Below are 16,835 nucleotides of genomic sequence, written 5' to 3'. Positions count from 1 at the left end.
ACACTCATCCAGAGTCTTTAGTTTAGGCTTAAGGTAGGGTTATCAAATTTATCCCGATAACAGCGGTAATTCATTTTTTAAAAAATGTATCACGTTAAAATATTTAACGCAATTAATGCATGCGCTGCACGACCCACTCACACATTGTCGCGCTCAATCTGTAATGGCACCGTCTTAGCTATATAGAGAGATAAAAGGCAGCGTAAAATGAGTAGAGTGACTTTTGGCAGCCTTTAGAGCCTTTTTTTAATTGGCTAAAGACTTACAATCCCTCTCCCTATGATTAGAAATATCGTGGGAAGCAATGTGGGGAAGCAAGGTAGCAATTGATCTTTTTCTTAACACCATATGTTATTTCCCAACGCAGAGAAGATATCAATTGGTAGCACTACGCACAGTCATGGTTCCACTTCCCATCATGCATTTGGGCATGGCTACAGTATCATTTTCTGAAAGCTCAACAAATACACTAGATGGAAATATTTAGTCACAATATACAAAGTCACAAGTCTTTCTATCCGTGGATCCCTCTCACAGAAAGAATGTTAATAATGTAAATGCCATCTTGAGGATTTATTGTCATAATAAACAAATACAGTACTTATGTACTGTATGTTGAATGTATATATTCATCCGAGTTTTATTCATTTTTTTTCTTAATGCATTGCCAAAATGTATATGATCGGGAAAAATTATCGGGAATGATTGGAATTGAATCGGGAGCAAAAAAAAAGCAATCGGATCGGGAAATATCGGGATCGGCAGATACTAGAACTAAAACGATCGGGATCGGATCGGTAGCAAAAAAACATGATCGGAACAACCCTATGTACAACACAACATGCCTACTGTCCACCGCAGCTGAACATAAAAAAGTGAAAGTAAAAAGTCCTCTCTCTCGCTCTTTGTCAAGTCAGCCATGCGGTGCGTTCAGGTACACCACGCAAAACACGTCCGCCACATTAGAACCCAATTCGTTATATTATTACAGGAATGATTACTTTTGTATTTATAATTTATTTGTTTTGCAATGTGTAATTGCCATTTGTAATGATACCAGCAGTATTTATTAAGTATTTAGTGTCGGTTTTCAGGCTGTGGAAAGAATGAATGGAATTATAATGTATTCTTATGGGAAAATCCTGCTCGACATACGACCATTTCGACTTACAAACAAGGTCCTGTAACGAATTAATTTCGTATGTAGAGGTACCACTGTATATTGAAATTTAAAGTATTATTTCAAAAAACAGTAAATTAAAGCCGCCGTTCCGCCATGTTTGCTGTTTTGAATGTTAATAGCAGCGAGTGCAAGTGAAATGTGCGACTACCGACATTATCGGAGCGAGAGCATTCCATTCGTATGGTTGCGGAGCAATTCCAACAATCGAATCCTTCTGTTTTTGAGGCCGGAATCAAAAGTTTACGTCTTCACCTTCTGTTTTCGCCGTTCCATGTAAAAGGCCAGGCCATTCCCCAACACAATTGTTGCGTCATGGTGTCGCAACGGCCCGTAAGTCATTGCAAAACATTTTTTTAATTAATGGCCATGCAATAATTGTTACTACCATATCTACTATATCTATTACTAGGGCGGGCCGGTAGAGAAATGCATTAAATTTGGGCTACTTTTGACAAAGTTTGGCAGTTTCGGAAGATGCCCTTTTGATTAGTTTTAACAGTTTTGTATCTACACCTTTAGGTTCTGCTACATTGCTTGCATACAGCAGCATCGTCCTCGCTCTAATTATAAAGTATTGAGACATCTCAACTGACATTTCAGCGCTTCTCAAAGGGTGGAGCTGTGAACTGCATGTAATTTCGGATTTGTCGGTACAGTCAAATTCAACAAAATAACCTAAAAAATGACGTAACATTAAATCGATTAGGTGTACTGTATTTTTTATTTTTATGTTATGCATGTTCTGGTGTTTTTTGTTTTTTTTTTTAATTTAAATTTTCCTCTGAAATCAATTTATTCGTGAGGCTGAATTCAGATGATGGGGGCAATTTTTGGTTAAACACAACATCTAAACAATGAATTGATGATCTAATATATGTCTAATTGTGGCACCTCCAATTGAGACGGAAACCAACTCCATGTTTCTGTCTCAATTGCTTCAAAACACAATCAACAAATTTCCACACAATTGACAATACTACCAGTTTATTGGTATGTCAATCCCTAATGGTAAAACAGGTGGTATTTGTATCATATGATTGATTTGCCTGTGGGATGCATATATAATGTGGCACGTGCAAACTCTTGAAATTGTATGTTTGTTAGCTATTTATTAGGGATGCACGAATTACAATGGGGCAAATAAGTATTTAGTCAACCATTAATTGTGCAAGTTCTCCTACTTGAAAAGATTAGAGAGGCCTGTAATTGTCAACAAGGGTAAACCTCAACCACGAGAGACATAATGTGGGGAAAAAAACAGAAAATCACATTGTTTGATTTTTAAAGAATTTATTTCCAAATTAGAGTGGAAAATAAGTATTTGGTCACCAACAAAAAAGCAAGATTTCTGGCTGTCAAAGAGATCTAACTTCTTCTAACGAGGCTCCACTCGTTACCTGTGTTAATGGAACCTGTTTTAACTCATTATCGGTATAAAAGACACCTGTCCACAACCCTCAGTCAGTCACACTCCAAACTCCACTATGGCCAAGACTAAAGAGCTGTCGAAGGACACCTGAGACAAAATTGTCGACCTGCACCAGGCTGGGAAGACTGAATGTGCAATAGGTAAAACGCTTGGTGTGAAGAAATCAACTGTGGAAGCTATTATTAGAAAATGGAAGACATACAAGACCATTGATAATCTCCCTCGATCTGGGGCTCCATGCAATATCTCACCCCATGGCGTCAAAATGATAAGAACGGTGAGCAAAAATCCCAGAACCACACGGGGGGGGGGGACCTAGTGAATGACCTACAGAGAGCTGGGACCACAGTAACAAATCCTACTATCAGTAACACAATGCGCCGCCAGGGACTCAAATCTTGCACCGCCAGACGTGTCCCCCTGCTGAAGCCAGTACACGTCCAGGCCCGTCTGCGGTTCGCTAGAGAGCATTTGGATGATCCAGAAGAGCACTGGGAGAATGTGTTATGGTCAGATGAAACCAAAATAGAACTTTTTGGTAGAAACACAGGTTCTCGTGTTTGGAGGCGAAAGAATACTGAATTGCCTCCGAAGAACACCGTACCCACTGTGAAGCATGGGGGTGGAAACACCATGCTTTGGGGCTGTTTTTCTGCAAAGGGACAAGGACGACTGATCTGTGTAAAGGAAAGAATGAATGGGGCCATGTATCGAGAGATTTTGAGTGAAAATCTCCATCAGCAAGGACATTGAAGATGAGACTTGGCTGGGTCTTTCAGCATGACAATGATCCCAATCACACAGCCAGGGCAACAAAGGAGTGGCTTCGTAAGAAGCATTTCAAGGTCCTGGAGTGACCTAGCCAGTCTCCAGATCTCAACCCCATAGAAAATCTGTGGAGGGAGTTGAAAGTCCGTGTTGCCCAATGACAGCCCCAAAACATCAATGCTGTCGAGGAGATCTGCATGGAGGAATGGGCCAAAATACCAGCAACAGTGTGTGAAAATCTTGTGAAGAGTTACAGAAAACTCCGTTGGCCTCCGTTATTGCCAACAAAGGGTACATAGCAAAGTATTAAGATGAACTTTTGGTATTGACCAAATACTTATTTTCCACCACGATTTGCAAATAAATTCTTTAAAAATCAAACAATGTGATTTTCTGTTTTTTTTTTTTCCCACATTCTGTGGTTGAGGTTTACCCATGTTGACAATTACAGGCCTCTCTAATATTTTCAAGTGGGAGAACTTGCACAATTAATGTTTGACTAAATACTTATTTGCCCCAACTGTAACTCCAGTCAATTTGAGACAATTTTTCTTTTTTTTTTTTTGTGTATATGTTTTAGTGGTTATTCTGTGGTTGTGTAAAGATTTTGCGCATCTCTAATCAATGTGCTAAACTTAAATGAACTGTTTAATGTATTTTTTTGCAATCCGCAAGAGTTTGTACGTAATAATCATTCACTGTGGTAATCATATGTATTGGCATGCTGGTGAGTCACCTATGCCAAGTTGCCAGTTCAATTTGGACCCACTTGTGTGTTGTTCACGTCACTCCTCATGCTATTTCAATGTATGAGCTGCTGCCAAGGTGATTTGTATGCTTTGCATTGGGAAGACAGCAAGCTTGTTTTGGTGTGAGGGATATTTTGTTTTGCTTTTTGGTTCACCACCATGATCATTGCATGGACTAATTTTACCTTTTGCCCCCCTCCCTCTCTCTCCCTGCCAACTCTCTTTTCCTCCTTTTGTATTTTCACCCTTCACTGTTCATCTGTGATAACCATCAACGCCACTTGGCTTGTTCTCTTGTCTTTCTGTCTTCTTTCCACTTCTGTCTTTCGCTCTCTTTGCTTATGGCAGCCACCCTTGCGTTCTCTCTTGCAGCGGCGGCGGCGGCCGCTCAGGGACCCCGCCTTATAGCGGCACCCACAGGTCAGGTGTTGCCGCCCCCGACACTCCGGCCCCAGACACCCGCCGGGGCCCCCATCATGAACCTCATCCGGCCAACTCAGATGGCCGCCATGCTGCCCAGCGGCACACCGACTCTGGTGCCGCCCACGCCGGACACCGGGCTCATCTACACCACCCCTTATGATTACCCCTACGCCCTGGCACCCACCTCCTTGCTGGAGTACCCCATCGAGCACAGTGGGGTTTTAGGTAAGCGGGCCTGGGGGAGCATGAGCGCGGCGGGTACGGCGGCCCACTTTAGCCAGCCCGGGCAGGAGGGCAGCTTGTTTTACCCCGGACTCGGGGTGCTGGACACGGCTACCATGAGCCACAGTCAAGACTTTCTGAAAGGTAAATACGTGGTGTCCACCTGAGGAACTAAACACGGGTCAGGGTGGACAAAGGCGGTGAAGCTCTGTAGCTAATGTGGACATTTTGGTCAAACATCCAAACTGGAGGGGGTAAAATGACTAGCCTTTTGACTAGAAGGTTACTCCACAGTTCGATTTCGCTCCACGCTTCCAGGTACACGCTGTCTCGACTCTGCAAGGTTTACACCGGCGGACTCGGCAGAGTCTGAAATGAGGCAGCCCGACAGAAACAAGCTAGCGTACACGCAGCCCGCTCTCTAACCCTTTCATGCACTGGCCTGGAGGCATATTCAGTCTGGCAGTAGATCCCTTCGGATTTCTGCAGCTTCTGAAATGATTTTTCTGTGCTGCAGGCAGGCCTTGATGCCCGCAGATAGTCCCTCTGTCACTCCCACTGGGGATGTTCATTAAATTCCTCCAGTCGTCCTTTATTTTCTTCTTCTCCTTCGCCTTCCTTTGTTGTCTCAGCTTCACCTCCGGTGAACCTGGGCTTTGCGCAAATACCCGAGCTTCCCCTCCATTCGGTGCCAGTCGTCCAGTTCACTACGAGGGCCTATCTATTACACACCTTCTCTGTGGTACTTTTAGCTGACCAAAGAGACAAGTGAGCATCGGTTGAATAATAATGACGCCAAATGCTAACAGAAATAGACACATTTTTTTCTTTAATTTGACACATTGTGATGTTGCGTGGAGCTTGAAGTTAGCTAACCTTTGCATGTTGCCCCTGCCTCTAGGAGTCATGTGCAGCCTCTCTGTTTAACTCGCAGGGTTACACCGGCTTAGTGCATTTTATTTACTCACTCTATCGATCGGTGCCTTCAGCTACACAGGGGCCCCCGTGGAAGGCGCTCACTGCCTTTCTCACACATTTCCATGCGCCCACCTGCCGCCACTACTTTATCTCGTCGCCATTGGCTTCGTTGACAGCAGGGAAATGTTAGGCCATCTGCCGCTTCAGAGACACGTAGGTGGCTACAACGATATTTGCCAAGACTCGCCACACTGAATTTCTTTACACATACTCTATCGTTCGCGTGTCTTTTAATCCCTGCACGTGTTACATTTTGTAATACATTGGAACCTCTAAAATTGAACTTTGTTAATATAGACCCTACTCACCAACGTCACAGAATGACGCGTCGCTGTATCCGGCCGCCATATTGTCCGTCTTTGTTTATCCGTATTCTCAATGGTTTCAATTTGTCGTGCAATTTATAGCTTTCAGACGCTGTAAACTCAATGGATACGTTGCTAAAAGGCGTTATGTGGAAAAGCTTCAGTCTATCCCTTCGCCAGATCCATATTTGATGCCTAAATCGATATTTTTCGACCCGCTGTCTTCGCCCTCTCTGCCTGACATCTGCTACCCTGATATCTACAACTATCTTGTCCACACAAAATCAGCCTATTCTCATGAAACTTTGAAAAACATTAAGAGCAGCACTCTAAGCAACATTACCCTGTGTGATTTCTAAAATGGCGACAATCAAAAAAAAAAAAAAAAAGTTGACTGCGATGGCCGACGCTTCAAGGATAGGTGGATATTGGACTATTTCTTCAATAAAACACGCAACAACTGTGTCTGCCTCATTTGCAAAGAGACAGTCGCTATTTTCAAAGAGTTCGATGTGACGCGATAATGATATTACCGAACAAGACACGCTGACATGTACGACAACATTACAGGGAAGATACGCAGCGAGCAATTATAGCAACTTGAAGCTAGTTTAATTTCACAGCAGCAGTATTTCGCAAGAGCCCGAGTGTCGAAAGAGAACGCCACAAAGACGAGACTGTTGAAATTATGAATTAAAAAATAATAATAAAGCAAATGTGACACACAGAAGGGGTTGCTAAAATTTGTTTAAATATATTGTTCTATGTAAATCAGCCAAGGTAGCCTCCCACATTTTTACCACACCAAATCTGGCCCCCTTTGCAAAAGGTTTGTACACACCTGTTTAACTGATGATCCGTAGACGAGGCCAGCTTCTTTCACTTGGTACCAGCTAAATATTATTCAAAATATAATGATGGTGGAAGAAATAAGCATCTTGAATTTGAAACTGTATGTTGTCGGCGATTAGCCTCGCAATGATCTTAATTGTGGTTGTCAGCCCCAAACCCTCTAAATATATATTAAATGCATCTTACCAGATATAAAATGACTACTACATAATCTGTGATAATCGTTTGGAGCCCAGTTTTCTCGTCGAATTGCAGCAGTCCATCTCGCTCTCCTCTCCGGGTCTCTCGGAATACGGTAGAACTTCAAGTCTCTCCGACTATCTTCTCTGTTATTGCAACCAACCGCCACACACGCCTTCACCATTTTGATTATTAATGTTAACGAGCAGAAAAACACGTCATAATAAGAGGAATTTACGTAGCGGTAATGCGTCAACACGACGAGTAAACGGACAATATGGCGCGGAGGTGTGGTTGTGACGTCATGTGAGTAGGGTCTATTGGAGGCCCCAACATCAATAAGCCCAGTGTGTGATAAATCACTACACAACACTAACAAATGGGTAAATAATATAACAAACAGTTAACTCTTTGGTTACCATTGATGGCGAACAGCTCAAAGGCATTGGACATCTGATGCTCTCTGGCACTGTCAGTGAGTTTAATATAGTGTACAGACTACAATAAGACAGCTGAACTGAGGTCTCCTGATACGGAACCATCTCCGATTACATCATTCATGGGTGTCGATTGGTCTGTTTTTTTCTACCTCATTGGCTGCTATTGACAGTGATGGACAAACCGGTGTTCGGCAATTCCTTATTATGCGGCGAAACATCCTACACAATGCTCAGCAGGCTTCCACAAGCATTCGTAAGCATGCGCACATCAGTTAAAAGCGGTGAGTACTCACTATTTTAGTTTTTATTAAAGGTGCACCGATAATTATCTGTCCGATAATAGGAATTATGACGCCATCCCAATAAATCCGATAACATAATGTATTATCGGCCCTATTAATAATATTTTTTGGCACGGTGTCGGATTGGGATTTGTGCGTTTGTTTCCACTCCTGTTTTTCCAGTATGCAAAGTTTTGTTACCGTCTTTGTTTTGTTCATTATAATAATGTTCATGTCATCATGGAAATTCTGGTTCGGTCAAAGGCACATCTAAGCTGAATCAACCACTAGTATTTTTGACCTACAGGTGTTCAAAAACTGAGGTGAATATACATGGAAAAATTATATATACAGTATATTATCGGTTATCGTATCGGTATCGGCCTTGAGGAGCAGGAAGTTATCGTTATCGGTTTCAAAAATGGATATCGTGCACCCCTAGTTTTTATTGAGTTTTTTTTATTACCTTTTCATTGCCTTAAAAATACTTTTTGCATGAATTTCCTCTCGTACTTTTAACCAATGTTTGCAATAGCTTTAAAGCAGTTGACCACATTGGTCACACAGCGTATTTTTAAACCCTCCTTATTTGATAGAAAAACATTGAAATATTTTCTTAAGGCATTTTTTTTTGTACGTTCTGCCTGTATGCATATAAAAAAAAACAAGTTGAGAGCGCACCGTCGTTCTTTGAGTGTCAAACTCGCCTCATGTAGTAAGTTTCGCCGATGTAGAACATCTTGGCAGATCACCGGCCTTTAAAATTGCCTTTTTTTACATTGCCCACACAGAAACTTTGGCATACTAACACAGCACTCAAAATCAGGAAACAGATCAGCGATCTTCCTTCGTAACTGCTTTAATTTTATTTCAGAAATTAAGTCATTGGCTGCCATTGACAACAATAAACGTCCAATCAATTTGGAGTGAGAGGGTCCGATCGAAGGATCACTGTAAAATTCCTAATGACCATGGTCCATCACAGACTAATTTTAACTGGATTTGATGAACATCGCTGTCAATAGCAGTGAATGAGATAATATGAGTTAATGTGAAAAAGCTATGAAAGAAGAAAACTAAAAACAAAATAGCCATAATTTGAAGGGAACCACGGATAGAAGGACATGTAGTTCTTAAAAGATAAGTCTAAGTAAGAGTTATAATAATTTGATATTAAAACCCCTCTCAATGTTTTCGTTTCAATAAAATTTGTAAAATTATTTTAACTCGTAGGTCGCCATTGTTGTTGACGTCGCAGGGCAGTGACATCACATGGCCACACTGCCGGAATTCCACATGTCACTCTTTTTAAAAAAAAAAAAAAAATGTCACTCTTTAATTATGCAAAGTAGTGATTTAACCCTTGTCTTGTGTTAGAAATCAGCCCATATTTTTGCTTGTGATTTAAATTTCATCTGTAAATTAACTTGAAAATACTAAACCTTTGCAGTATATTATTTCCAGGTCAAGATTGACCTGTTTTGAAGTTTGGGTATGTCAAAAGTACCACTGATTTTTGCATACGAAAATTTGAAAACGGGTCAATTCTGACCCCAACACAATACGAGGGTTAAATATGCCACAGGGTGTCAATGGCGAGTTTTAATGTATTTAGGGATCAAGCCAATTATTGCGTTTTGTCCCTTGACAAACGCCGTAGTTTTCCTTTAATCCACAGTGGGGTTTAAGGCAGAGAGAAAGGAGATTGGACATAGGCGTTCAGATACGTAGCTCGGACCGTGTGGTTTATTGGCATAAGCTTCAGCAAGTCCTACACAACAAACATAAGTATCATATAGTGAAAATACAACAAAAATGATATTCATATCTTTCAAGAAATAATGTTCACAAAAAGAAAAGTGCTTCAATCTGTATTAATGAGGCCCTATTCACACACAGTTAAACAACAATGCAAAGAGAACTGGCATTCACAAATTCACAATCAAAATAAATCTGCAAAATACACATAAAACCTACTCAGACTTTGGTCAAATGCTATTTGAACATTTTAGCAACTCATTTAGCTCAACAAATAAACTGGATGGCAATATTTAGTCACAATATACAAACTATGATGCTTGGAGCCATTATCAGGAGTCTTGTTTGTTGTGAAGACAACACTCAAATGAACGTAAATCACAATGGACCCGCACTAAATGGGAAACTAATGCATCAGTCAAGGGACAAAACGCACTCATTGGCTTGATCTCTTATTAATTTAAAACTCACCATTGCCACCTTGTGGTGTATTTAGATCACTACCTTACATAGTTAAAGAGTGACACTGTGAAGTACAGCAGCGTGGCCATGTGACGTCATCGCCCTGCGACGTCAACAAAAATGGCGAGCTGCGAGTTTATTTTTTGATGTAAAACTATACAAATTTTATTAAGACGAAAACATTAAGAGGGGTTTTAATATCAAATTATTATAACTCGTACTAGCATTTATATTTCAAGAACTACATGTCTTTCTATCCGTGGTACCCTTTAAAGTTTGTTAAAAAAAAAAAGAAAAGTAAAAATAATATTAATGGTTCTCTTTTTAAGAGGTTCCAATATATTTAACCATAATCTGCCACATAAACTTTAGGTGAATAAACAAAGCATAGGAAGGAAGTCGTACTGGTTAGCTTGCGTTAAACTGAACATATACAGCGAGAGGCAGGTGCTTCCTTGCGCTATTCAATTACCATCAGGGTGCCATTGGATTTCACCACCTCTGGAAAAAAAACAAGGAGATAAATTTCTCCAAATCCCCTCTCTGGACCCCACGGGAAGAATCACATTATTTTTCCCAGACAGCCCGCCAGCCATTACCCTTCACCTACCCCTGTTTTTTTCCCCCCCTCCAAGAGAACTGAGCACTGTGGAATTTAATGACTTAACTTATGCATATTTGAGGTCTATCCCAAAATAGTTGTACTTTTGTTCTACTGTATTATTTTCTATACAAGCTATGTGATGTGCATATGTGCTATTATCCAGTGTATTATTGTATTACGCCTATTGTTATGCTAATGGTTAAACGAATAATGTGAATGTTGAAAGTGAATGGTTTCTAACCTTGTGGACCTGTTACAATCTAGGTGCAATGGCTACTAAAGTGAGACGGCATGACACGCGGGTCCATCCTTACCAAAGGATTGTGACCGCTGACAGAGGTCAGTTTAGTCTCTTAGCTACACTCTGCTATCAATTGATGCATTTCAATGATGATGATGCCTTAATTGGGAATCTATTGTGTTGTCTGTATTACTGTTTTTCTCTCTACGCCATTATGTCCACACACCAGCTAAATGGTGCGTTGTGGTGTGTGCATTTTGTTTACATTTAGTCCTTAACTTGCAAAGAGCTCATCTGCCAAAAAACTAGACATTTTTAAGAGGGCTGAATTTTACATACAGGATTTTTTTCATGTCGTAGTGCCGTTTCCTAAATATTCACTTATAAAAATTAAAATGCCTCACTCCAAATAGACTACTCCTGCCCTCATGACTTACCTTTACCGTGGGATTTTTTCAGTTAATCACCTCTTTAAACATGGAAATCTATTTACCGCATAAAAATACATTATTACCGTAATTTTCGGACTATAAGCCTCTACTTTTTTCCTTCATTTTAAATCATGCGGCTTATAGTCCAGTGTGGCTTATGTGTTGATTTATTTGGGTTAATAGGTAACACTTCATTTGACAGCGGCGTCATAAGACTGTCATAATTATGACATCACACTATCATGGGCATTACTGAATGCTTGTGTCATTAAGTGTCATCCAGCAAATTATGGTAAATGGTGTTATACTTATATAGCGCTTTTCCACCTTTCAAGGCGCTCAAAGCGCTTTACACTATATTGCCATCTACCTACTGGTGACGCAGCACCAGGTGCAATGTGGGGTTCAGTATCTTGCTCAAGGATACTTAGGCAAGTTCATCAGGGCAGAGAATCGAACCCACAACCTCTGGGTTGGGGACAACTACTCTACCACTGAGCCACGCCATCCCCAATTATGTCACTAACCCCATTTATGTCCAGCTTGGATCTTTTACATCCATTCAAAAGTGAAATAATTTGCCGGATAACACTAAATGACATCTGTTATAAGCATTCATTAATGCTCATGACGGTTTCATGTCATAATTATGATTGTCTAATGACAGTCTTATGGCACTACTGTCAAATAAAGTGTTACCAAATACTATAACTAGCAGTTAATGAAACAAGCGGAACAGTAACTGAAAAAATAATTACCACAGAACATGAATTTTGATTGTTATTTACATCTATAGCGCTGCAATGCATGCTAGGAGGCATGTTGGACAACAACAGTGTTGACAGCAGATGTTGACTGTCTACCCCAAGGGAGCAGTGATGGCCATATGAAGCGTCTTGAAGCAATAAAGCATTGCAGCCAATTGGTTCAAAGCTTCATGGTGGTTCATTTGGTCTTACGACAGTCATATGATGCCGCTGTCAAATAGTGTTACCAGTTAATATCTTTGACACAAGATGGATATATACATTCAACATACGCTACATAAGGACTGTATTTTTTTATTATAACAATAAATCAACAAGATGGCATTAACATTATTAACATTCTGTTCAAGCGATCCATGGATAGAAAGACTTGTAGTTCTTAAAAGATAAATGTTAGTACAAGTTATAGAAATTTTATATTAAAACCCCTCTTAAGGTTTTCGTTTTAATAAAATTTGTAGGGCTGTCAAAATTATCGCGTTAATTAATTTTTTTAATTAATCCCGTTAAAAAATTTGACGCAATCAACGTACTTGGCCCAGCTCAGACAGATTTAAATGACAGAGGAGTGAAAGGCCCACTTGTTAATTGTGTTTTGCGGAGTTTTGCTGCCCTCTGCTGGCACTTGGGTGCGACTGATTTTATAGTGTAAGTAATTATTGCCATCAACAATGGCGGGCTACAAGTTTATTTTTTGATTGAAAATTTTACAAATTTTATTAAAACGAAAACATTAAGAGGGGTTTTAATATAAAATTTCTATAACTTGTACTAACATTTTTCATAAAGAACAAGTCTTTCTATCCATGGATCACTTTAACACAATGTTAATAATGTTAATGCCACCTTGTTGATTTATTGTTATAATAAACACAGTCCTTAAGTACCGCATGCTGAATATATATATATATATATATATATATATATATATATATATATATATATATATATATATATCCATCTTGCGTTTTATCTTTCCATTCCAACAATATTTTACAGAAAAATATGGCATATTATATAGATGGTTTGAATTGCGATTAATTGCGATTAATTACGATTAATTAATTTTTAAGCTGTAATTAACTCAATTAAAATTTTTAATCGTTTGACAGCCCTAAAAATTTGCAAAAATTTTCAATCAAAAAATAAACTAGTAGCCCGCCATTGTTGATGTCAATAATTACTTACACAATGCTCACACAATGCTGAAGCCTATAAAGTCAGTCGCACCCAAGCGCCAGCAGAGGGCGGCAAAACTCCATAAAACACAATTAACAAGTGGGCATTTCACTCTACTGTCATTTAAATCTGTCTGAGCGGGACGTGCGTTAATTGCATCAAATATTTTAACGTGATTAATTTAAAAAATTAATTACCGCCCGTTAACGCGATAATTTTGACAACCCTAAAAAAAATATATATATACCATTTGAGGCTCAGCTCAGGTATTTTAATTTTTCATGTTCCTTATCCGATTACTCGATTATTCGAACTAAGTAGTCCATCGATTAATCAACTACTAAAATATTCGATAGCTGCAGCCCTAATTTATTTATTTACTTAGAATAATGCATCCAATTATCCTTCTCAAAATGTACATACAAAGGCCTATCTCATAACGAGTGCCTTACCGCCTATGAATATATTATTTCCCCGGCTCCTCATGATGTCCACTGCCTTCTTACCCCGCGTTGTGTTCTTGTTAATTCACAAAATATGTTGCTACCATAATGAAGCATGTACATAGTCACGTGCATGAGAAAATGCTACTCATTGTTCAGCCCTATTAAAAATGCCTTAATCTCCCAAATGAGCTCTTCAGTAAAGGATATATATATATACGTATATACACTGTGTATATTTCAATGCTCAGGCAAAAAGTGATCTTAGTAGCTTTTGGTTCATGCAGCTGTGAAGCCAGTACAGGTCGTACTTTGCAGGAAATTATATGAGACATTCCTCTGATTGGGAGATTGGCGCCTAAAATGCATCTCCTGGCCTCACTGCATCCCAGAGAGCAGCTATGCTCCTCTGAAATATTAAAATTTTATTTTTGGGGAGGTGGAATTTATTTTTCTACAAAAGTTTTTGAGTCATACAAACGCCCTATAGCTTTAGGTCGCTTGCTTTCCCTTCAGTGTACCGCGAGATATAATGTTAATATTTCACCTGTACGTGAGGTACTGTCATTTTATATTGGAGCATTTTTATATCAAAATGTATTTATGTTTCTTGTGTATATTTATATTATATAAAAGTATACTGCTAAATAAAGAGGAAAAGAAAGAATCGGAAAAAGGCCGATTGACTTTTATTGCACTTTTAACACGAGTCTGGTAACAATAGTTGTTACTCCACTAATCACACAAAACAAAAACGAGGGACTAAAGCCATGTCCACATGTAAACATATTTCGATGCCAATAAAGGCCTTTTCACACTAGCGTCAGCCCAGTGTGAAGAGCGCTAAATGGGAGAAGCCACATAGCCTGACGTAGACGCTGTCGGGAAGTGAAAAGCGGCAAGCATATTTACTATCGTCCCAAGCATCAATGCGTTTATTTTTCATTGTTGCACAAGAAAACAGCGACTTCCTATATTTCAAGGAGTCGGGGGCATTATAATAGCCGTGTTTTACTAGTTTTGGTGAGAAAGTGACATTTTTGTTGTTGTCCATGAACTACAATTCTACACAAACGCACATCGAGGTAGCATTTAGCTTGGCGAGGAGAGGTATGAGAGTCATTTTTCAAGTGTCCCAAAGCTCGCGAAACTTAAACAAAAAAAAAAAACAAAAAAAAAGCGCACTTATCAAGCTTTCGTCGGCCGTGGTTTGCGTGTGTCTCTCCATCGAAACGGCTTGATAGCACAGATATAAGTACGCGTGCTCCTCTGCTATTGGATGTGTTGTTGATGTAAGTGCGGCGGCGCTCTGAAAATAGAGCAAGGCTCTATTTTGAGCCCCGCCTCTAGCCGTAAATTCATTCAAACTTGCCGTTGCGCCCAAGATGGCTATCCACCGCTCACTTTCACAGTCTGCTCCCACATACACACTGAATGGGTTGCCACTAGGCATGTGCCCGTTTGAGATTCTGACGGTATGACAACCTTCAGCAAAAATATCTAGTGCTGCAGCAATTAATCGATTAAGTCGAGTATTCGATTAGGAAAAAAATATTCAAATTAAATTTTGCTGCTTCGAGTATTCGTTTAATTAAAGTGGCATTCTAATGGTTTGCTTTGAAAGTGTTTGCATTTAGTTTTATTGATTTGGGTGGATACACTGCCCTCTAGTCTGCCTCATTTCACGTGACTGAATCCAGCTGCTCCTTGTTAAGACCAACATAAGCTAAGTTTTTGTTTGAGCTAATGTTTTTTTAATGCATTTGTAAAGTAGTTTATGGGTATAGTTAGCCGTTTTTTGTGGGAATATGTGTCTGAACTATTTGTTAAGAGCATTGTAAAAAAAAAAAAAAAAAAAGTTTTTTTTTTTTTTTAATACCGTTTGAAGCTCAGCTCAGGTATTTTAATTTTTTATTTTCCTTATCCGATTTCTCGATTATTCGAACTAACTAGTTCATCGATTAATCGACTACTAAAATAATCGATAGCTGCAGCCCTAAAAATATCACAGTATTGCAATTACAGCTCTAAAATGTATCACTATGAGAAAATTTCATTGAAGACTATTTTTATTTTTCAAAAATTATTAGCAAATTGGAACATAAGTATGTTAAAATAAATTTTTTTTTTTAATTTTTAAATCTGAAATACTCGAAATAAAATTAAAATAAATGCAGTCCTTTAAGTGAGCCTAAATCCACAGCCACAGCTCTATTTTTACCATCAGAACAAAAATAATTGATTTTCTCTAAAAAGCATGTGCGTATGACTCATATCATGTTTACATTATACACACACTCTCTTTCTCAACGCAGACAGTTTCCAGAGAGAAAAAAAACACGTTTTACCACTGCTAGACACACTAAACACACTGGAGTTAACTCTCGTAGCTAGTGGGAAACATTAATGATAGTGTTTACTAACCTTTAATTTTGTATAAATGCGAAATCATATTGGAGCTATTGCCTCCTCAGAAGCCACCCTCCGCAAACATGTTTTACATGTCAGTTGGCCCTCCTCAAGTTGCGGCAGTCTGTAATTTTTCTGTAGCAGAAGTATTCCCATACCAGCTATTTCGTTTTCTTTAACGGGGGAAAAAAAAGTTGACGAGTTTCACCTCCTCCAGCCATCGTGTACACTGAGCAACAACCGGCGGGGGATGGTTGAGCCTTGCAGCTGCAAGCTAGGGATTTCCCCCTGCATTTCAAGTTAAAAAAATGGCTAATACCGTTGGGGCAGTATGACGAAAAACCTTGACGTTTTCATACCATGGTATACATTGAAACGGGTTATCAGCACATGCTAACGGGAATGCTATGCTAACGCTACGAGTTTAGTTTTTGATCATCACTTAGCACACACTTTTAAAGACTAAAACAACACACACACATACAGTATATATATATATATATTTATATGTACATACATATATATATATATATATATAAAACCTCTCTCCCAAGATAAGAAAACACTGTTTCATAACAAGCAATGAGGGAGACTTCAGATTACACTGTTGAATTGGGGGGGCAGCACGTCACTTTAATGACACAACCAGACACTGCTACGATGCAGGCTAACTACACATAAAAATATCACTCATTGTGAACATGTGACGAAAAGTACGGCACATTTTCGTC

General features: G+C 39.3%; 1 protein-coding gene across 5 annotated transcripts in view; it reads left to right on the top strand.

Annotated features, from left to right (window-relative positions):
* Positions 1–16,835, top strand: part of qkia (QKI, KH domain containing, RNA binding a) — a 185,782-nt gene that overhangs the window by 160,761 nt on the left and 8,186 nt on the right. Inside the window, exons 6-7 of one of the 5 annotated variants that reach the window (XM_057859665.1) lie at positions 4,478–4,777; positions 10,899–10,973. In XM_057859665.1, coding sequence (XP_057715648.1) covers positions 4,478–4,777; positions 10,899–10,973 — 375 coding nt within the window. Of the gene's footprint in view, positions 1–4,477; positions 4,919–10,898; positions 12,664–16,835 lie in introns of those variants that run through there. The other 4 variants (XM_057859662.1, XM_057859660.1, XM_057859663.1 and 1 more) reach the window with 4 other exon arrangements.

Source organism: Corythoichthys intestinalis, chromosome 15, assembly GCF_030265065.1.
Source record: "Corythoichthys intestinalis isolate RoL2023-P3 chromosome 15, ASM3026506v1, whole genome shotgun sequence".
In the NCBI taxonomy this organism is placed as follows: Eukaryota; Metazoa; Chordata; class Actinopteri; order Syngnathiformes; family Syngnathidae; genus Corythoichthys; species Corythoichthys intestinalis.
This window is presented reverse-complemented; position numbering and strand designations above follow the sequence as displayed.